At 42.0% G+C, this 21,067-nt stretch overlaps 3 protein-coding genes across 6 annotated transcripts; 1 reads left to right on the top strand and 2 right to left on the bottom strand.

Moving 5' to 3' along the window:
* Positions 1-543: 543 nt before the first annotated feature.
* Positions 544-19,490, bottom strand: LOC105450873 (serine/threonine-protein kinase SMG1). Its single transcript, XM_011690973.1, has 17 exons — positions 18,138-19,490; positions 17,150-17,439; positions 16,821-17,044; positions 16,487-16,739; positions 16,061-16,190; positions 14,615-15,959; positions 14,374-14,530; positions 13,715-14,243; positions 13,394-13,581; positions 10,540-13,279; positions 9,266-10,425; positions 8,841-9,114; positions 5,549-5,811; positions 4,956-5,232; positions 2,905-4,816; positions 1,660-2,664; positions 544-1,528 (listed from the first exon to the last, which is right to left on the bottom strand). Exons 2-17 carry the CDS (start codon positions 17,374-17,376, stop codon positions 1,344-1,346), a joined length of 10,869 nt encoding a protein of 3,622 aa, XP_011689275.1. The 5' UTR covers positions 17,377-17,439; positions 18,138-19,490; the 3' UTR covers positions 544-1,343.
* LOC105450872 (D(2) dopamine receptor) lies at positions 5,712-8,709 on the top strand. 4 transcript variants are annotated; one of them, XM_011690971.1, is made up of 6 exons: positions 5,712-5,782; positions 5,857-6,187; positions 6,388-6,496; positions 6,949-7,533; positions 7,745-7,907; positions 8,050-8,709. In XM_011690971.1, exons 3-6 carry the CDS (start codon positions 6,468-6,470, stop codon positions 8,443-8,445), a joined length of 1,173 nt encoding a protein of 390 aa, XP_011689273.1. In that variant the 5' UTR covers positions 5,712-5,782; positions 5,857-6,187; positions 6,388-6,467; the 3' UTR covers positions 8,446-8,709. The 4 variants fall into 4 exon arrangements, with proteins under 4 accessions (XP_011689273.1, XP_011689272.1, XP_011689271.1 ...); XM_011690970.1 differs by having other exon boundaries at positions 5,774-6,187; positions 6,391-6,496; XM_011690969.1 differs by having other exon boundaries at positions 5,774-6,187.
* A 101-nt stretch (positions 19,491-19,591) lies between the features above and the next one.
* LOC105450874 (ATP synthase subunit d, mitochondrial-like) lies at positions 19,592-20,942 on the bottom strand. Its single transcript, XM_011690975.1, has 3 exons — positions 20,729-20,942; positions 20,109-20,277; positions 19,592-20,029 (listed from the first exon to the last, which is right to left on the bottom strand). Exons 1-3 carry the CDS (start codon positions 20,842-20,844, stop codon positions 19,805-19,807), a joined length of 510 nt encoding a protein of 169 aa, XP_011689277.1. The 5' UTR covers positions 20,845-20,942; the 3' UTR covers positions 19,592-19,804.
* Positions 20,943-21,067: the final 125 nt, after the last annotated feature.

Here is a 21,067-nt window from a genome sequence, read left to right as displayed (position 1 = left end):
ACTTCTGCAATATGTGAGAAAATACTCTTTATTACGCGATAGCATTATTTAGGTATTAAAAAAAAATGATTGGGCGAAATATGTGACGCCAGAAAGTAGCGAGGACACGTCAAGTTGGCTACGAAGCTGATGAATTTGTTTTTTCGCCCGGATCGTCCGATGCTAACGCGATAAAAATTGAAACCGAATCGACGCGCAGCAAACTTTCAAAACCACGCATATATTCACTACAGAAATTATTTTGTCCCGTTAATCGGTAATAAGTTGTGATCAATTTTGCGAAATTATTAAATTTTTTAAATTACGTACATACATACGCATGCACGCGCGTCTAAATGTATGTGTATACGCCGAGTTTAAACGTATTTAATTGTTCAATTACGTATAACTCAATATAATAAACAGACTTCTCTTCATCTTTCTGTTAAACTGAATCTTTTCTTTTTGTTTTTGTTTTTTTTTTCTTTCTTTCTTATCATCTCTCAGTTAAAAAGTATAAATGCTGCAATGGTATGTGATACCTACGTAATCTCGAATCCTGAATTAATCGGTAAGTATGCTCGCGTATACATCGTACGTATATCTAGATTTAAAATGTTACATCGGTGCAACACCCGATTCAGATGTATCGTTTAAAATGCCAGGTATTCTTTTCCTGACACGATGGCATTACACGACGGCAAGCTCGTGCCATCATGCGGTGAATGTTGACCATTTATCGTAATAACGATCAACGATCGAGATTTACGATCATCCATCACATCATCATGATCGGACTTCCCGTCAATATCGTCATCAGCCGAACTTCTCGCGACTACACCATTAGCGTATGGATGAAGTGTGGCCGATTCTACATTTCCCCCAAAAATTCGTGACTCCCAAAAGAGTGCTATTTATCCGTGCTCGGATAAATAGAATATTGTACATACATATATATTCATCAGATTCTCGCTCCCTTTGAAACAAAGAAGACAAGGGGGAAAAAAAAGGAGAGAAAAAGAAAAGCTAGAAGCACTCGTTATCTTTAAATGTAATGTAACAGATCGCAAGCGCGTCAACTTCGTTTTTGAGACAACTATAGAATCGGCACTGCACTCTCGGGGTATAGTGGATTTTCAATTGTCGCGTTGGAAAGATCGATGCCGCGATCGAGCTGTAAAACCGACTTATTTCCCGGATGACATTTCTGCCCCGGATCACTCCGCAGATCAGCTGGTTTCGAACGGAGCGTTTTGCTTCCTACGGCAACGTAGAGCGACGCAGGCACAACGATACGTTAATTTGAGTACCGTGTGAGAAGAGTGTCGAGCCATCGGGGCGCGCGAGCGCCAACCGTCGTCCGTTCAGACCCACGGTGTCCAGCCCTCGTACAACAAGGCCAGATTATCGTTGCTCTGCGCTTCACGTATCACGTATTCCACCTGTTCGGCCGTGGTGTACTTGCGCGACGGTTGCGGGTCGCGGCCCTCCAGCTTCATACGCACGCGACGCCACACGTTCAGCGCGTAGGCATTTCGTTCTTGCACAGCTACAAGAAGATGAAAGACAAAAAGACGGAATTACATATAAAGGGAAAATGTTACACGAGCGAAAGCGACTGCTTGGCAAGTGTATATATTGATGAAGAAAGAGTCAAGACAAATCTCGGTGACTACCTACCCTTGCCCGTAGTCGGATCTCTGGCCCGGATCGGTGTCCCCTTTCTCGGGCTCAGGCGCCCTACACTATCCTGCTCCCGTATCAGCTTATTACCCTTCTTCCTCTTCTTCCTCTTCCTCAGCAAATGGCTCGCGGCCCGCTTCTCGGCGCCGCCCTTCAGCCCCGAATTCAGCTTGCGCTGGTTCGCAAAATCCAGTAATTGATTGTACAGACTGGGCACTTGAATCGTCATCGCCTCCAATTCTTCCTTCATCGCCATACCGCGAGCGGAGTCGAAATTCTCGGCTTCCAGTTCCTTCACCACCGCCGAAATGTTCTCCGTGAAGGATCGATAAGCGAATAGAAAGTCTTGCAGACCGTCGATGTTCTCCTGCTTGGCCATTGTCTTTAGCAACGCTCTAACATCCGACATTAGTCGGTGATGCTCGGCGAGTACGTTCTGCAGATTCATCACTCGCTCCCTCAAATAGTCTTCGGCCGTGAAGAGAGCCTCTTGTTTCTCCTGCAGCTTCTTCTGGGTGTCGATTATTGCCTCGGACACCATTTTCTCAGCCTGCTTCAACCACGTGGCGTCCACATTGTTTTCTAGCTGCAGCAGTCGCACGAGACTCTCCTCCGTCATGGTAACGGTGATGTTGAGATTGACCGTCAGTATACAGCTCTCCTCCCAATGCCTGATCAATTTGACCAGATTAGCGTCGTGCGTCACACTCTCCGACGTCCTAGTTCTCAGGGCCTCGTAGTGCAGTATGGAATTGCACGTATTAACTACCATCGCGGCTAAATTATGCTGTCTAGTCAACTTATCGGATGATGACAACACCGCGTTGTCGAATGCGGACATGACTTCGCCCAGCGCTGGATTGGCGCCGGCAGCCCACTTGAGACGTTGTATAGCACTCGAAACGAGATTCTGTTGTTGCTCACGTGCTTCGCATACTCGAGACTGTAAATTGGACAGTGTCGCCGCCTTTTTTCGTAACTCGAGCATGAAGGTAGGGCGATCTAAAAGAAACGAGGAAATTATTATATTTCAAACACGTGCTCTCTTGCGCGAAACTCAGCGCGACGACTCTGTGTGATAGAAATATTTAATATTTTTAAATTAATTTAAATTTGAATTTAAAAAAAAATGTCAATGTTTAATTTAATACTTAAAATCGAGAAAATGGACAAACAGATAAAAATTCTATAAAAATCAATAATCTTTATTAAAGAGGTTGTTAGTTAAAGCCTAGGACTCACTCATATGATTCATGGGATGCATCGGGCTCATTGGATTCATTGGATTCATATTGGGCCTCATCATTAGAATATCCTCGTGCAACCAATGATAAGCTGTCTGCTGAACTTGAAGTCTGTGAAGACTGACTTTTACTACCTCGGCGCTCTGCTCCGCCAATCCAGCAGCCTGTTTTCGTCGCCAGGCACTTTCCAAAGTGCTATTCAACGTGCTCGCTTGCGTCAAGACCGAGCCTGAGAATAATCCTCTCTTCACGCACAGATCCACCATCTTCCGACACAACTCCTCCAGCGAGACCTTGCTCTCCGCTCCAATATCTCTCTGCTCGATCTCGGTAGTTACATTCAAGCCCGTTCGCTGCAACAGGAAACACAGGGCGATCGCTAATGTCTGTGACGTCACCCCGAGCAATTGCCTTGAAACGTAATCGGCCGTGAACACTCGGACAGGCTTGTTAAGCCGTTCATCGTCATACACGTTCGCCAATCCGCCCTTGAACGCAATAGCAATGTCCCTGCACATCATGAAGAACTCTTGTATCGTGTGCAACCTCTTGATCAGAAATATATCCTCGAGAACTTGTCGGGCAGCCTTGTTGAAGATGGGTGCCGACATCTCCTTAGCCTCGCGTATCTGATCAATCTTCTTCCAATTCGTCGGGATGTCCAAAGCGCTCAGGGTAGCCACCAAAGTGTTACCTTCCATTTGCAGTTTCTCAAACAAACCGTTGAACCCCATTAGCAACATCTGACCTGGCGTTAGAGTTTCCTCCTGGCTCAAATCCTGAACTTCCGCCTGTCGCGATAGTAATGCCTCGAATCGTACTCTCATGTTAGTCACTATACTCTGTACTACCGCATGCGGGCTCTCCATCTCCATGACGGTGAATCGAAGATGCATCTCGAGCTGCGCTAGAATATCACCGAGCGGTATTCCGGTCAGTATTATGATCTCGCCGAGTTCGTTTATCATCCGCATCACGCTCGGCTCCTCCGTGATGATGGTCTTCATCGCTTCCGGCAATATAATGGTTTGGAAGTTGTAATTGAGTTCTTGCAAACCTTTGTAAATACAATCGGCGCTTTTCAGACACTTGAGTATCAGCGGAATCTTGGGATCATTGTTCGTCTTGTGACTCTGTGGTATCAACGTGACCAATTCGGCAATCAATGACGACATCAGACGCATCTCGTCGAGAAACCAGTCTCCCTCGCGGGACGTAAGATCCACCAAGCAATCTCCGGCGCATTTGGCAGCGCCCTCCATCATCAGGTACCGCTTGTTTAAGGCGCATAGCGCAGTGATATTGACGCATTCGAATGCTCTCTCTGCGCCTTTCTCTCGCCGCAGAAATCCCGTAATTTGCGCCCTTGACTCCGTGTACGCCTTCTCGATTCTATTCTTGGCTTCCGGCAAGCCTTCGGATATCATCCTCTCGTAAGCTTTCTTGTATCTCTCACTATATTCGTTCAAGATCGCTTCCATCTGATACGAGAAAGTTATTATCTGCTGAATGCTCGGATTGCTTGGATTGATTGGATTTAAACTCGCTTCGAATCGCGCCATGACCTCACGGCACGCCTCGACGGTGCCCGAGGCTAACAGCTCGTTCGCCCAAGTGTGATAGAGCACGGTACGATGTTGCGACAGAATACTAAGAGGGTATAGGTTGCAGATGGCGGAATATTGAGTCAACAGATCTATACATTTGGTTATGGAGAAAGCCTGGTCGGTGGCCAGTTGCATCAGCTCGTTCTCCGACTGCTCGCATTGCACTATCATCTGACTTTGTCCGGCGTTCTGCAGAAACTCCTTCACAAGGTCGAACACTACGTGATCTTGTTGAGTGGCCAAGGCTCCCAATTCCGCATGCCACTGTCCTAATTGGGATCCTCGCACGGCGGCCAGCGCGATCTGAAATAACAATTAAAATCAATAAAAAAAAAAAAAAAAAAACGTTACAATCAAAATCAATGATTTTAACGCGTGCAGCTTGCGGAAACAATTTGGTGGTCACACAGTTGCGGTTGCGCTTGCGAACACGGCGACTTACATTATGCATATTAATCTGTTTCTCACACTCTTCTATCTTCTCCTTCAAGTCTGCCTTTGCCTTCTCGTGAGAGTCTCGCGCACGCTTGAACGAATTGTATCGCTTCACTACCGAGTATAACGCATGATTCCGACCGATCGCCTGCGCCTCCTTCACTAGCCCGAGCTGCTGATGTCGGTCCTGCAGTAAATCCTGACATTGACGCGATGCTTCGGTCGCCTCGATCCAACTGTTCAAGTGATGGCACAGTAGCGGCAAAGTTTTAGCCAATTCGTCTCTACGATTTCACCCCACGAAAAGATAAAATGTTACAAATTATTATAAATACAATTCAAATGAATGAAACGCCAGAGAGAGAGAGAGAGAGAGAGAGAGAGAGAGAGAGAGAGAGAGAGGCGGAGGGGATTGACTCTTTCATTACTATTGAGGTTTTGCATAACAAGATGTTGAAAGTTGAAAAGAAAGAGGCGAAGAAGAAAAGAAATGTATGCATTTCAAATAACAGAAATATTATTCTCTCTTGAAAAATGTGAGATATAAAGAAACGCGCGCGAAATCTCTTATTTGAGTGAAACTTGTCGTTATTCTCTTACCGATTAGCCAGCCACTCGGCGCGCATCTCCGCCGTTCTCACTGCAAACATTGCACGCGTGAGCTCCTGCTCCAGTTGTTTCCTTCCAACGCCGGTGCATCTCGCTCTGGCCTGGCAAGCGCCGTAACTTGCTATGCTGGTGTCCGCACCCGCCCGCCAATCTACCAAAGGATCGTAGACGAACGCTTCCAGCAAAGTCAGCAGCGTCTCGCGGCCTCTACGCATCACTCTTAGAGTATGCTCAGAAGCGAACCTAAATATACCCTAGACACATAAATAGCGATTTCATTATATACCGTTCATGGCTAGGCATGGTTGAATGTAATGTAAATCAAGACCACTCATGATTGTGCATTCGTTCATCTCGAGCTCTCTCATCGACCCTTTGTGATTGCGAACGAGCTGCTGATAGCGAGCAACTGATAGTTATGGCAATTCTTTGCCAGGGGAACCACCAGATGAGTAGATAAGTAAAAGCACTCCTGAACAGACAGGTAGCAGCGTGCCGTATCTGCCGAATTGTTTCGTATCGATCTGCGCTCTTATCGACAAGTATCACAGCTATTGCGAATGCATTGTCACCAATTAGGCTCAAAATAATCACAATTGTTTCCTCAAAAAGTGACGAAACAAACGCGAGGTAAATTTTAAAAAATATATGTTTATACATCTATATATACATCTATACACACACACACACGCACACACACACACACACACACACACACACACACACACACACACACATAAATAAAAGATATATATATATATATATATATACATTTTATTTTTCCATAATTTCTTGTATTCGCAAAAAATTCATTTGTTTCAAACGTTTAGTAGATTTACGTAATCGTGATGCACGGTTTGCGGTGTATCTTGGCATTTCGTAGAGTACCGTCGAAAACCCGTTTCTTTCCATGTGTATGTACGCGTGTGCGTACCAAAGGTAAGTCGTATTACGTAGTATTAGCTAGTTGATCGTTTTCACGTATTACATGTTACTCCGATTATTTCATTACAGCGCGTAACTGAAAGACGATCTCGTAAGACACAAATAGCCACGAATGTATAAAGTGCTACGAACACATATCCTCAGTTTAATTTCTCTGCAAATAAATATATCCGTGCAAAGTTCCTTATTCCTTAAAACTGTTTAACGTTTATTCAGCGATTATTATGATATGTCCTTTGAACATTTTTGAGAGAAATTTTAATTTTTTCGTAATCCATTATATAAAAGGAATATCTTACAAGTATACAACTAAATTCAAGTTGACTTGAAACTTTTAGAATATCACAATTCAAAATTATATAATATATATATCTATATATATGCGCACGCGCTCGTGTGTGTTTGTGTGTGTGTGTGTATAAAATACGTTTCAAGTTTCTTTTCAGAATCATGTACTTGAAAGAAAGTAACGTTACTGTGGTGAACGTAAATGTATCAAAGATATCATCGGCTGACTTGTCAGAAACAAATAGCGCCGATAACGAACAGAATAGTCACGTGTTTTGGATCTTGCTGGATTGTTTCTTATTCGTTGCGATTGTATTGGGGAATGTTCTCACGATATTGGCAATCACATGGGCTCGTAGGCTCCGAAACGTCGTTTCAAATTATTTTATCCTAAACTTGGCGGTGTCGGATCTGATGGTGGGCGTAACGCTTCCATATCATTTGGCATTTTACGTGGACGGTACGTTACATCGAAACAAGTTGGTATGCATCTCACGCTTCGTCATGTTCACCTTAGCGTGCGGTGGAAGTATATACAATCTCATAGTGATCGCCATAGACCGATACGTCGCTATCGTGCATCCGTTGAGCTATAATGCATACGCGACCAAGAGACGCGTGCTACTGATTATAGTCATTGCTTGGATATGTACCATGGGTGTATCATCGATTCCGATATATTGGAATTTGTTCGATGAGCATAATGCCTCGCAGACGTGCGAATTGGAAACAGTATTACCGAGGTACAGCACCTACCGCTATCCTGTCGCTTCTTCGCTTCCGATAACAATCAATTCCGTGGAGCGATAGCCTGACGTGCGACTATGTATCGTTTCACGTCAGTAATTTGACGTAAACATTAATAATCGATTATTACAGTTTATTATCTCAAAGCAGTTGCACGCGCGCGACTGTAAAATATCATAAATTAATAAATACACATTATTTTGGTAGATGCTACATAGTGGCTATACAGATGCCGGCATTCTTTCTCAGTTGGATAGCAATGTTTCTGCTATATTGGAAAATCTGGAGAGAAGCGTATATGCATGCGCGTCGCATGAATCACGGTATCGTCCCGAACATTGCTGAGAAAAGCGATCGTAAAAGCGTACAGGTATAGTATATGTATATTACGTTTTAAATCAGAATATAGAGCAATTGAAGGGAGAAAATTGAAAATTGCAGTTATAAATTAAAGATTTTACAAGCGTAGCTATCAATGAGTGATAATAATTGACATTGAATTTTCGGATCAGGTGGTACTACTGATACTGGGTTGCTTTTCGATCTGCTGGTTTCCTTACTTCGTCGTAGCTTGCATGCGAACCTTTGGTTGGAAAACAAACTCGATATCGATTTGGTACAAATCTACGTTCGCATTGGCCATCGCCAACAGCGGTATAAATCCCTTTATATACGCGTGGAAAAATACCAATTTTCGCAAAGCTTTTCAAAAGATTTTACATTTTAAATCGCCTAATGTCAATTTCAACTCGAGCTTCAAAATGTACTTGGAAAAACAACGTGAGCTAAAGAGTCAGGAAGATGTACAAGATAATCACCATACAAATGAAAACAGTTCGCACGAGTGTTGCCCCGATCTCCAATCTGATCGTGCACAAGAGAATAGAACGGAAAACACGATTTTTTAAATTACATTCGTGTTCAGCCAAAAACTATCTAATAAAAGGAAAAATTGTAATTGTTATTTCTTCTTTTTCAATTTGCACGTATGCATCTTTCTTTCTCTTTCTCTCAATTGAAAATACATATTAAAATAAAAAAAGGAAAAACTAAAAAATACGACTATAAAGAATTGCAAACACAAAAGATACTCATCTGACGCAAAATTAAAACGTTTCGAGCGCGGTGCAAATAAATTTTCAAAAACAATGCATTTTTGAAACATATTAAAATATTTCATAATCATAATTAGACCTTTACCTTGTAATTATAATTATAAAAGATAGATAATAATACAAACTATCCCTTATTCCTATTCATCGTTATCGGGAAAAATTCTCGTTAAAATAATCGAAAAACCTACCTCGACTCCGGTTACTCCTAGAGCCGTTTTGATATTTGGTGTCATGCGGAATGGCACCTTTTCCGGGACACGTAGAGTTTTTCCTTTCTCGAAGCAGACATTGTAATCAATGTGCACAACTTGGCCGGTGTTAAGATCAACGAGAACATTGTCCAAATGTCTGTCGCCTAAACCTATGATGTAACCAATGATGGACATAACCGCAACGGAATACGAGTAGTTCTTGGTAGCTTGCCACCAGCTGCCGGCGTTGATACTGTTACACCAAATCTCTCTGCAATGTATATTGGTAAAGATAAGAGAGAAAGATAAGAGAAAAGACGTGCAGCAAAAAGAAACATGAACGAGCGCGAGCGAAAGAGAAAGACGGAAGACTCTATTGAAATTAGTACGCTAATGCTCGTTAAATAATAATTGCAACTAACTTAGCTAGTAGATCTTTCGGAGTCTCCCTCATCAATTCCTCCAAGACTTTTTTCAGTACGTGAATAGGCCACTCCTTGCGATTCTCCAAACCGATCCCGCACTCTTTGAGTAACGGTGTCAACTTGTTATAAAACAACTCTGACGGTCGCATAATCGTAGAATTGCCGCCACTAGTCTTGCTGATGACAGCACACTCACGCTGCTGCCATCGCTTGTAGAGTATAAACAGTGGCGTCACGCCGTCGACCCACTGAATGAGACCGGATCTAGGGCCCAATGGAATCACCGAATAATGGCGCGCCCTATAAACCTTGGTATCGCTATTCTTTGACATCATGGTGTTACATATGCTCAGGAATTGCATTATTCTCTCATCCAGATGCAGGTCCTCCAGTCCCTTAAACAGATACGTATAAACGTGACCATCGGATCCGTGGAATATCAGTTTTTTCGGCTTTGTCTTCGTCGGTAGAATCTGAACGTTATTGTCTACCGACATGATGGTGACAATGTTCCTATTATCGATGGCAGCTACGCCCGGCATGGCAATGCGAGTGTCCTTGAGATTGGCCAGGACAGGACTAATGTCCGTCATTGACAGAGAATAAGCGGCTCGTCGGTGCACGCGTTGCGCCAACTTGGTTTCCAAGTGCTTCAAGGCCAAACTTGCCATTTGAGGCTTTGCCGGATTCTTGGGATTGTTGAGTCGATTTATCACTTCCTCTATGGAAGCACCAAATTTCTCCTGAAAGGTTTTCTCGTGCGGCGTCTCGGCAGGTACGGACGTCATAGACAGCAGATTCTCTAGTATAAATGTAATCGGTTTCAAAATGATCCTATGCTTCTCCGCGATCAATTTATCCTTGTCTTCGAGCGTAAGCCAGACATTGTCCTGCACCCGCTGAATCTCAATCTCCAGCTGCTCAAATCGTTTGGTAATCTCCGTGTGATGTTGACACAACGTTGCCAACCACAGCTCGTCCCACAGCAACGTGATTCGTCTGAGCTCCTTCACTAGCACCTTCACTTGAACTACCGAATCTTGTATGCGATTCGAGAGACAATCGACCAATTGCGAGAAATAGGAATCCATGAAACTCTCGTGTTGTTGATCGTTGCACGCAATTGCTTGCTGCGCTGCCGTCTCCTCTTCGCCTTCCTCGCCCTCTTGCTCTTGCTCTTGCTCCTCCTCCTCCTCCTCCTCCTCTTCCTCCTCCTCCTCCTCCTCTTCCTCCTCCTCTTCTTCTTCCTCTTCTCGTTCCTCCACGGCAGCGTTCAATTCTATATCATTATTCTGCGAGTTGTTGTCACTATCGTCGGGTTTCTCGTAAACGACCTTGTCATAAATCTTCTTCTGGCCGGACACCGCGCCCACCACGGCCGGGAACATGATCAAATGCGGCGTATTTTCTGCCACTCGGCACAACAGCTCGGATACCTGAGTCCTCACGTACGCCTCGGGATGACTGAGCCTCGAAAACAACTGCGGTATAATCTCCTTCCATGGTGCGGTCGGGGTCGTCGAGAGACCGGCCTCAAGGACGTTTTGCAATTCCAGAGCGTGTTTCACCACGAGTCGCAGTAGTCTCAACGTTGCCGTGATGGTGTCGCACTCGTTGCTATCGTCGTTATTCGCCAATTGCAGATATTTGAAGTACGCGTTCGCCGAAAGTTCGTAATACGAATAGATCCTCTTCTGTGCCTGTCGCCAAATGTCGACCAGCATACCGAGATGTTCATTACTGACGTGACTTAGGACCGACACGTTCCTCAACTGAGTCTCTATCATATCGGATGTATTTATATCGTTCATGTCGATATCGCCCTCGTCCTCGGGTATTGTCTTATTCTGGCTTAATATAGAGAAAATTGTGTCGAGTTCAGTTTCGGCTATGTCCATCGGCAATAAGGACTGTATGTTTATCCGGTCGGTATCCGTTAATTGACCAGAATTGGAATTGTCGACGATCTTCCGGCCCCACTTGTAGCACCAGGCGGCGAAACTGGACCAGGCGCGCGGCAAGTCCGGACACTGATTCACGCCAAGTTGCATCAGTTTACCGATTATCATGTCCGACGTAGGAATCAGATCGATCGTCTCGCCAAACAGTTTGTCCATCAAGCCATCGTTGTGCATAGCTTCGAACCTGAGCAATTCCTCCAGCTGAGGATTTTCGTTCACGTTTGTGTCCTGCTGTATCCATTTACCTAGGGTAAGCAAGAGCTTGGTTCCCGTATCCCGTAAATCGGCCGACTGCTCGCCGCTGACGATCGCCTGCGAGATTCCCAGCGCGGTCACACAGCACATTCGCAAAGCCTCGTTCGTGTTCTCCATGTCATATAATAATTTTGATAATTCCCTGAACGCCCGCATACTGCTCTTGGTCCATTTCACATGGACAGGCCCATCGTTCAGCATGCTGCTTGTGATCTCGGTAAAAGTGCAAGCGGTCGAATTTTTGAGTCGAATCAAATCTTGCTCCGATTTCAAATACTTGACCATCTCTCGTTTCGCTAAATTAAAGTTGCCTTCTTTCCTGGCCGTTCTGATAACATGTAATCGTAAACTGTCCACCTCCGTAGAGCCGCTGTCGCACGTTTGCCCCAGATACTCGGACCACCACAAGACTTGCGTTAAAATACTCGAATTGATATTATTAACTTTATCAACCTTGTACAATTCGAAAACGTTCTTATTCTTTTTGCCGCGCGATAAATTCTTCAACCCCGTCGCGGAATACTGGAGCAGTATAGCGTCACTGAGATACTCCGACGGCATGTTTCGCAATCCGTCCTGCATCATCTTGGCCGCGACCTTTTGACATCTTTCGATAATCTCGCTGCCATCAAAAGAGTCGTCGAGGCCGTTCTCGCCGTTGGCGAGGCGAATCTTGAGCGCGACGTTCGTCAAACTGTTGCTGCAAGCCACCAACGTTTTCGCGCAGCTCCAACTACTTTTCTTCTCCTCGTCCAGTAGGTTCCAATTCATCAACTCGTCAAAGGAGACCAATTCGCCCTCCTCGAACTTTTTCAAACAATCCGCCTGCTGCGGAACGATGCTCTCGGTGATCTGCTGCCTTCTCAGGGCAGCGTAATTGTCTTGCGCCAGCATCTCGGTCTCTCGTGATTTCCATTCCACTAATCCGGACCAGTCGCTGACCGCTTTATAACAGTGGGAAAGTCTTTGCATGCAAAAGCCCAGCACTTGATTGTCGCTCTCGAGTCTCGCGGCGGCTCTGCAGCTCTCATCGTCGTCTTTCGAGATTTTAACATGAGCATGATCATCAACGATGATCTGCCTGTAGACATCCGTCGCTGACTCGTAACGTCCTGCGGCCTCCTCCATCGCCGCTTTCAGCCACGGAAATTGCCTGTCCTTGCTCCTGGTGTACACGTAGAGTCCCTGCAATGCCTCCGCTTCACCGAGCACGACCATCGCCTGTGCCGTCCACAATGTTGCCCTCTCGAACTCGATGCCTTGCGTATTATCGGCATTGCTCAGATCCTCCAGTAACCTCTGGCCGTTTCGCAGCGCACTCGTCGCCAGACCCGAGTGCAACGAGACCACGCACAAAGCCAATCGTATGCGATTCAGCCATTCCTTACACGTTGACTTGTTCGTATGGAAGAAGGTTCTCACCGGTTTTGACAGCGGCAAGAGCGCCATCGCGCAACCGTCGGCCGCATTGTGAATCGCCCTCTCCAGATGTTCCAGAAATTCGACGAAGAGCCGCACTCGCGTGTGCTCGTGCAAAATACGATCTAATCCCTGCTGCCTCTCCAATCCCTGCTGCCTCTTCACCACGTCGATCACATTGTGGCACGATATCTCGCGAGCTAGAATCTTCAGGGCGCTCTCGATCGAAGTAAATGTCTCCTGCGGCTTCCCGAGAGAAGTGCGAAGCTTGTTGAGGACGCAGTGTTGCGCCGCCTCGAAACCGCTCCAGAAAAACAGGAACGAACAATTAGCCAGCGCCAAAGCATACATCCTCGCCGTAGTTTCGTTCTCCGGTCTGCACACACACAAAAAAAAGACGCATGAACGTGTCGAACGTTATTTACGATATTAGAGAAAGAACGTGATCTCGCGGGTAGAGAGAGAGAGAGAGAACAATGAGTAAACTTACACGGCTGGCCAGCACAAAGTAAATATTTCCGACAACCCGGATGTATCAAGATAATGTTCTTGTAGTAGGAACGCCATATACGTTTTGAAATGTTGCGCCAGCAATTCCCCATTGTTGTTACCTCGCATGTGCAATCTTTGAGCGAGAATCAACGATTCTGTCGAATAAGTTACAATCTCTCGTACCTTCTATACAGTGGTCGCGGCGCAACATGAAAATTGATTTTTCAACATGAAATGAGAGAGAGAGAAATATTATATTAGACAGCATCGAGTAGCCTCGATGTAGAAAAATAGCCTCAGAAAGATTGACTGCACCTACCTTGGTGTCTGAAAATAAATACTGTTTGTTTAATTTCGATATGACAATATTAACGGGCATACACATTAGCAGGGCGCCGTATTTTTCGCAGATCCTTTTGTTGCACGAGGTCAAATGCAACATCGCTAGATCCACGATACTCGAATAAGTCTCTTGTTTCCACATGACATTCTTCGCGGTCATTAACATTTCGAAGAGATTGCATACCGCGCTTGCGATCTCGTCATTGGTCGTAGCGCCGCAATCGATTAAACTCGCAATGATACTTTGGCACTCCTGAGTTTCGCTCAAGATTCCGATATATTTTTCGGACTGTACGCAAATCTCTTGCAACCAAGTGGACAAAAGGAGCAAAGTGCATGCGGGCGTATTCTTGTTGTATGTCTTTGCTATCAAATTGAGAATTATAGACAAATGGCCACTGGCTGGTGACGTGGTTGGTACATCCAAAGTCCCGGGAAACATATCCATCGGGCGACAAACGGTGGTACCTGTTATCAAACTGGAGCTTGGAACGAAGTGGTTGTACCTGTTGTAATACACAGGCGTACACAAAAAAGTCATTGAGGAATTTTACATTATTATATTCGTTATATTCGCATTACTTATACGGATTGAGCATTGAAAGAAGATTAGAGAGTAAAGTAAGTTCATTTTACCTGGAACAATGTGAATAGAGCAGATGCAGAATATTATATTGCAAAAACGGACTCGCCGTAGACAGTGCAGTGTCGTATGGTTTTAACTTAACTGCGAGAAGTTCCAAGATACTGGGCTTCAAGGCCCACATTCCGATAATCGAATTACTTGCGTTTGCTAAAAAGATGTGAATATTTATACTTGTTGCGTTTATTTGCGCACGTATTTCGTAGTTAATTACAGCGGCGTGTATATGCTCACCTATGTCCGAAAGCGCACGTAGCACGAATGTAACTACAATCTCAACGTCACCTTTCGTGTATCTCAAATCGTTTAACGGATTGTCTACGACCAAGACAGCCATATCAGGTAGTATAAGCCTGTAAGCGATCTCCAAATCCGCTAATATATAGCGATAAGATTCCTGCAATAGTGGAATATTCTTCAGGCTTAGAAGACTGTGATATACCCCGAGACTCGCGTTTTGAATGGTAATGGAATTTCGGAATCTTAATTTCAGCAACGTCGAATTCTTGCCGAGCAACGTGTGCACCAATTCCAATGGTAAGTTCGCGGATACCTCCTTTATTATTTTTGATATGATGCCCAACATGGAAATAATAGTATCGTCCCAAAAAATATTAACTCTCTGTAATTGAAGATCGATAAATTTATAGAGGAGCTCGTGGTTCTTTGCTACGCGACTCTGAAGATGACCAAGGAGCAAGAAGGCGCATTCATTCGCGACTACGATCAATTCTTCCTTTTCTTCTGACAAGTTTTCAATCTGTTTCACTTTCGGTTCCATCGATCGCAATACATTCATTAGTAACTCTTCTTTTTCCTTGGACAAAGGCAAAGCGTTTTCTTTGTCAGAAGCTATTTTTTTAGAATTCTTCTTGTCATTTATCTTATTTATAGCCAGTGACTTCATCATCTTAATAAGATTTTCCTCGGTAATCTCGTCTTTACTAAAATATTTGGAAAGCATCTCGACATGTTTTTGCGACGAGCTCATGTTTCTTATATATTTCATCAAATTTTCCGTATTGACTATTTTGAGCCAAGTATCAGTTTCTTCTTCCAATTCGATCGTTTTAACAACGGTCTTTAGCATCTTCGATAAACAATTCGTTAGAAAAGACCATTGTACGTTGGGTGCAAGATTCGGATTTAAATGCTCGGCTATGCTCTTCGTTACTGTATTAAAGACGGATATTAATGATGTAATCCGCAGAATACATTCTCTCGGTGTCGGGGATCCGTCATCGCCAGGTGAAGTACGACCAGATTCGGGTAAATTTAATTCCTCGTCATAACTCTCCATATCCTCCAAGAATTGGCCTAGTAACGTCAGAGTAAACTGCAGGTCCGCTATCCAAAACGAGCGCAATTTTTGCAAACATCGGCTCGCGTAAACGACAACTGACTTTTGTTGCGTGGAATCAATGTGCCAACCCACAAGTATGTCTACCGTATCGCGAAAATGGTTTGTAAACGTCTCTGGATAGGAATCTATGATGAGTAATATAGCATCCACAGTCGCCACTAATAAGTCTGCTCTATCGACATTTTCTAATATTGATTGTACTTGAGACATCATCGGCTGTAATGCAAATACGTTAATTTTTTGTTAATATTCGTCGTTACATAAGGAAAAGCAAACAAATTATACACAAATTTTTTAATATGTTATTATATATTTACCACGGAGAATTCTTTTAATTTGGATATCTCAGAATCCATCTTAAGCGTCTCGATAAGTGACTTCATTAATAGGCATTTCACATCATCTTTATGCTCCAACGAGTATTTATTAAAGATCCAGTCCATATACCTAGAAATATATATATGTATGTACATATATATATATATATATATATATATATATATATATATGTACACACGAACGAACACACACATACACACACAAATCTTGTGATCTTTTGTATTTGTTAAATCACAAACACATAAATATTGACACACAGAACATGGCAACGTGATTGCCATGCGGCAAGATGTATGCAATGCAATAATCAACTTATCGCTTTTCCATAACAGTAAAAGAATCTTGTGTGCAAAAAGAGACCATATATTTTTCACATGTATTCATCTTGCTTGATTACTGCATACCTTTTAAAATCTTGTTCTACCACATATCCAATTCGCCCCAAACATTTTGCAACCTGCTGCTTTGCCTCCTGACTAGGACCAGAATGCAAGAAATCTAACAGACTTTCACAGATAGTCTCCAAGTTCCGTCGTATATATCGTTGATTTTCAGGTGCGACGATACCTTCCTGCACTTGTTTGCAAAGTACCATGAGATGATCATAATCATCTTCGCGACACAATCGCCGTAAAAGCTTGGAAATTCTCGAGTCCTCTATAAAATAAAGCAAGTAAGAAAATTTCTTTAAACAGGAGCACAAACATAAATATCACTCATGTACACGTAATAAATTACCATTTATTCTTTTATCGTCATAATATTTGCCCTGCGCATTCTCATGATTTTTCAACGATTCTTGAAACTTGGGTCTAGATGTAGAGTGATAGCTAGACTCTGAATTTGATTCGCGATCATTAAGTGTCTTTTTAAAAGCTCTCCCACGTGTTCCACCTCTGGCACGATCTGAAGAGCTGCCGCCACGCGCCATTCGAAATTCATTTCTTGGAACACCGCTAAGTCTGTCTCGCAAAAAACAAACATTTCATTGCAAATTATTATTCTTAATTTGTCAAGGATAAAAATATAATGGATCCAAAAAAGAAGAGAAAATGTTAGATCTTTACCTTGGCTTAAATCTAGCAAAGCTGTGATCTGAAGAGTAGTTGGAGTTTCGCTGACAAATGACCAAGGTGCTGCGTGGTACATTAAGGTCATTTACACTGTAATCACTTATCACGCCAATGTCCTCTTTCTCTATTTCCCCTCCCTGATTTATAGACTCGTCTTGAGTCTCGACACACTTGGAACCACGTAGCCTCGTGCTAGTATTAGAGTTCCCACAGCTATTCATTACATTACTCTGCAAGTGGTCTGCATGACCCACACTTTATATGGATGTATAACTTGTGGTGATCTGAAAAAAAAAAAAAAGATCATTAATTATGTAACTATCAAAGATAGATATAATTACATATCAATACATAGGCAATATAGTAATAAAAGTAATGTAGAAAAAAATGTATGATTATTTATAAACTCTTCTTTGAATTATGCATTGTTCTCATTTATATATTGTAAGCGTACACACGTATATACATGTACATATTATATATGTATTTGTGTGTATGTGTACATTTTTATATACATATATATATATGTACTATACAAGAAAATTAATAAAGTATACACATGCGTTTGTCTTTTAATCAAAAATCATTTTTCTATTGTATTTATTAATATATAAAGTACTGATGCAAGTACGAGATAGTTACATCAGGTCAAGTGCAAAATTACGTGATTGACAGATATTCTTAATTATATACATATAAAATCTATCATCTCACATTAGGTTATCAAAAAACAATACAATTTAAAATGTTCCATATTGCTTTCGCTAGGTGTACCATATCAGCTTTTATCACCATAAAAGAAAACAATTGTTTTTCAAAACTAAGACTATCTGGAAGGTTATAGCATGGTAAGCAACTTGTGTCATTAATTTCAATTTTCTCTTTTGTAACGATTAAGATTACTGGGCATACTTGATGCCCAATATTTATCGTTAAATTTTCTAAAAATCATGAAACCCATGAAATCATGAGTGAAGCCTACTTCTAGTTCGAATCTTGGCGAATTTATAAAGCATTGATCGCATTCTTGACTGTACGGTGTGTTGACGCGGTCTTTCGTGTGCAAGCAGCATCTGTTGCTGATAACGCGTTACCCTCCTTCTCCTCGCTCCTGAAATTCTAAGAAAAGCATTTCAATTTACAAAAATTACTTGTTACTCTTACCGATCTCGATTAAATCTCTAAGTGTGAATGAACAATTGGCTGTGCAGAATCCGAATAAGGCTAGCAAACTTGTCGCTTCGTATTATCTCGCGAAGATACAAATGCGAAAATACAGACTTGGAGGTTATGAGAGGGCACATTCAATGACTGCCACAGATTTTTATCCTCTAGATTGTCGGTGTGCAACTGTGCACGTATTGTATGTACTACATACACACATATACATTTCTTCTAGAGAATTTTCATTTCCGTTCGATTCGGCCGAAAAGGGCGAAAAGTGGAGGAGAGTAGAAGCTTAAGCTCTCTAAAAATAAAATAATTATCTGTTTTCTCGATCATCAATGATAATATTTTATCTGATATCTTATCTCGCTCTTAACCGTCGTAGTTAAGCGTGATTTCAATGAATTTCAAGCCTACATATATATTCCACAAACTGTAAAAATTTTCCTTAATAACGTTTTAAATTTATTTAGCTAAAGTTACACGTGAAACAGCTCGGCATTGCTAGGGAATAATATAACATGTTGATCCACGCAATAACCAATCGCTACTTCGTTTTCTTTTAGAAGAAATCTGAGTGGCTCCTGTTGAACGATTGGCTACTGCGTCGTATGTTGCCGCGGCATCTGAAGAGGATTGGACAATTTAGTGCTGCGCGAAAGATTAAGGCCGCCTACAATGAAAGTATGTAGTAAGGACCTATCCAAACAAACTTACATAGCTGCATAATCATATGCATTTAAAAAATTATCGCATTTTACGTGTGTTTTTGTAATTGAATTGAATCGATTGAATAATTTTGCATGCAAGTTGGTCTGGGGATAGGCCCTAAGGGAGAGGATTCACATTTACGCATGGAAAGGCAGAAACCAATCAGAAGTTGCATTTAGCTATGTATCGAGTACTAGCAAGTGTAGCACTTGGTAGCAAAATGCAATTTTCTGATTGGTTTTCTGTATAGATATTCGACTGGTAATATCAATTCTATTATCCCCGGGGGGCACACTTGAGTTTAAAGAAAAATTTGTCTTTGGCCGTTCGTCTTTAATAATACCTCGTCGGCGTCGACGGTTAACCAACAGCAATGCCAACAGCAGTTTGAATAATTTGCCAATAAGTAGATTAAACTAAACCAAGCTAAATATAATTCTCATTTCTCTACTAGCTCGATTCGCGATAGGTTTATTTTATAATGTAAAATTTTGCATTAAAAATTAATATCTCTCGATTTAATATAATTTTACTAATCGAAAAACTACATCCCTTTAGTTGATTTATTAAAGTTTATTTCTATTCCTTTTGTGCAATCTCGTGTTACAAAAGGATAATATATCTCTCTCTCTCTCTTTCTATGGATGAATTTATTTTGAATAATGGAAAGAAAGGACAATTTTTTTCAATTTAGCACGCAAGATCCAGAATCGTACGCTAAAAATAAATCACGACTATGTTTCATATTCTGAACGCATTACACAGAGAGTATTAATGAGGCTCAGGTCGTCCTTTCTCATTTTCTGGCTGTACGTCAGGTGTGTGCGGCCAAACTGTTGGTTTATCAGGGTTTATAGCTAATTCTGGATAGGCGTCTCGGAAATCTTCCATCGTCATCTCAGAGAATGGCAACAAATTCTTTACTCTATCAATTTCCTTGTTGGCAGCAGCGATGCGTTGATTTGATGCATTGATAAATTCCTCGATTTTAACATGCTATAATATATCTTAGATTTAGAAAGATTTAGAGCTTATAAGACATAATTTATAATTACATTATATGTAAATACTGTACCACTTCCTTTTCTTCAGCCTCAACTTCAGAAGTATATCTATCCACTGGATACGGCACTTTAAAAGATTCGTATTCCTTTTGAAACTTATCAACTAATCCAAGTATTGGAACATTTTGCTTATAGTGTGCCCAATCGATTTTTGGAGGAGCTTCTGGATTTACGTTCATTCTATATACATGATAAAGAAATGTAAAAATTATATATTTTCTTATTCATGATATTAATTTAACGTATTATGTAAAAAAAAAGTCATTTTTATATTGAAATAATGTGATACGTGAGTAAAAGAATTTCATGAATGTTTTATAAAAGGCTAGATGCATTTTGATGTCTTAACATTTTAACAGATATAAAATGAAAACAAATTAATGTTCTTAGAGGTTACTCTAGTAACGACAGAGCTTATGCGTAGATAGTTAAAATTACATTCTTGACAAATTTAAAGAGTCTTTTATCCGAAATAAATATTTTCTCTTCCACAGTATTTGTATATTTAATTACAGAAATATCAAATATCTAAAAAAAGTTTTTCTCGGAATCTCTCAAGAGATTGCATATTATATAATGGCTTATGTGCAACGACACGAATCAAATCCCGAAGAAGGCGATATTCACTAACCGTCGCAAGTGTTGATCAGATTTAGCTTTAAAAGCGGCGAATGCAGCTTTTTCCGTTTCTGGAATTTTTTCGGCGAGCGCCGACCAATTGATCGCCTTGATCGCCCTGCGTGACATTTTAGCGTATGGTTCGACACTCTGTCCTGACCACTGTCACACACACTGTCGATACGGACGACGTCCGGTACTCTTTCTTCTAGCTGTGCAGGCTGTGTGTGCGCTGTCGCTGTGAGCGCTGCCGAAAGGTTAGGAATGCTAGGATCATGATGAAACGCGATAATCGATCGCGCTTGAATCGATATATCGAAAGAGAGTAACAATTATGGTTCGTTATCTCTTC

The sequence above is a fragment of the Wasmannia auropunctata genome, unplaced genomic scaffold (genome assembly GCF_000956235.1).
Source record: "Wasmannia auropunctata unplaced genomic scaffold, wasmannia.A_1.0 LD336055.1, whole genome shotgun sequence".
Lineage (NCBI taxonomy): Eukaryota > Metazoa > Arthropoda > Insecta > Hymenoptera > Formicidae > Wasmannia > Wasmannia auropunctata.
The sequence above is the reverse complement of the archived record's forward strand: the minus strand, read 5'-3'. Positions and strand labels throughout refer to the sequence as shown.

Excerpts from the sequence above, each read along its gene's own strand:
- LOC105450872 (XM_011690971.1), top strand. The coding sequence starts at position 6,468 with ATGTGTATGTACGCGTGTGCGTACCAAAG. Across the intron at positions 6,497-6,948 it reads TACGCGTGTGCGTACCAAAG|AATCATGTACTTGAAAGAAA; the intron begins GTAAGTCGTATT and ends GTTTCTTTTCAG. Across the intron at positions 7,534-7,744 it reads TTGGAAACAGTATTACCGAG|ATGCTACATAGTGGCTATAC; the intron begins GTACAGCACCTA and ends TTATTTTGGTAG.
- LOC105450873 (XM_011690973.1), bottom strand. The coding sequence starts at position 17,376 with ATGAATAGCTGTGGGAACTCTAATACTAGCACGAGGCTACGTGGTTCC. Across the intron at positions 17,045-17,149 it reads TTTGCTAGATTTAAGCCAAG|ACTTAGCGGTGTTCCAAGAA; the intron begins GTAAAGATCTAA and ends TTTGCGAGACAG. Across the intron at positions 1,529-1,659 it reads AGATCCGACTACGGGCAAGG|CTGTGCAAGAACGAAATGCC; the intron begins GTAGGTAGTCAC and ends ATCTTCTTGTAG.
- LOC105450874 (XM_011690975.1), bottom strand. The coding sequence starts at position 20,844 with ATGTCACGCAGGGCGATCAAGGCGATCAATTGGTCGGCGCTCGCCGAA. Across the intron at positions 20,278-20,728 it reads TCTGATCAACACTTGCGACG|AATGAACGTAAATCCAGAAG; the intron begins GTTAGTGAATAT and ends TCATGTATATAG. Across the intron at positions 20,030-20,108 it reads AGGCTGAAGAAAAGGAAGTG|CATGTTAAAATCGAGGAATT; the intron begins GTACAGTATTTA and ends GATATATTATAG.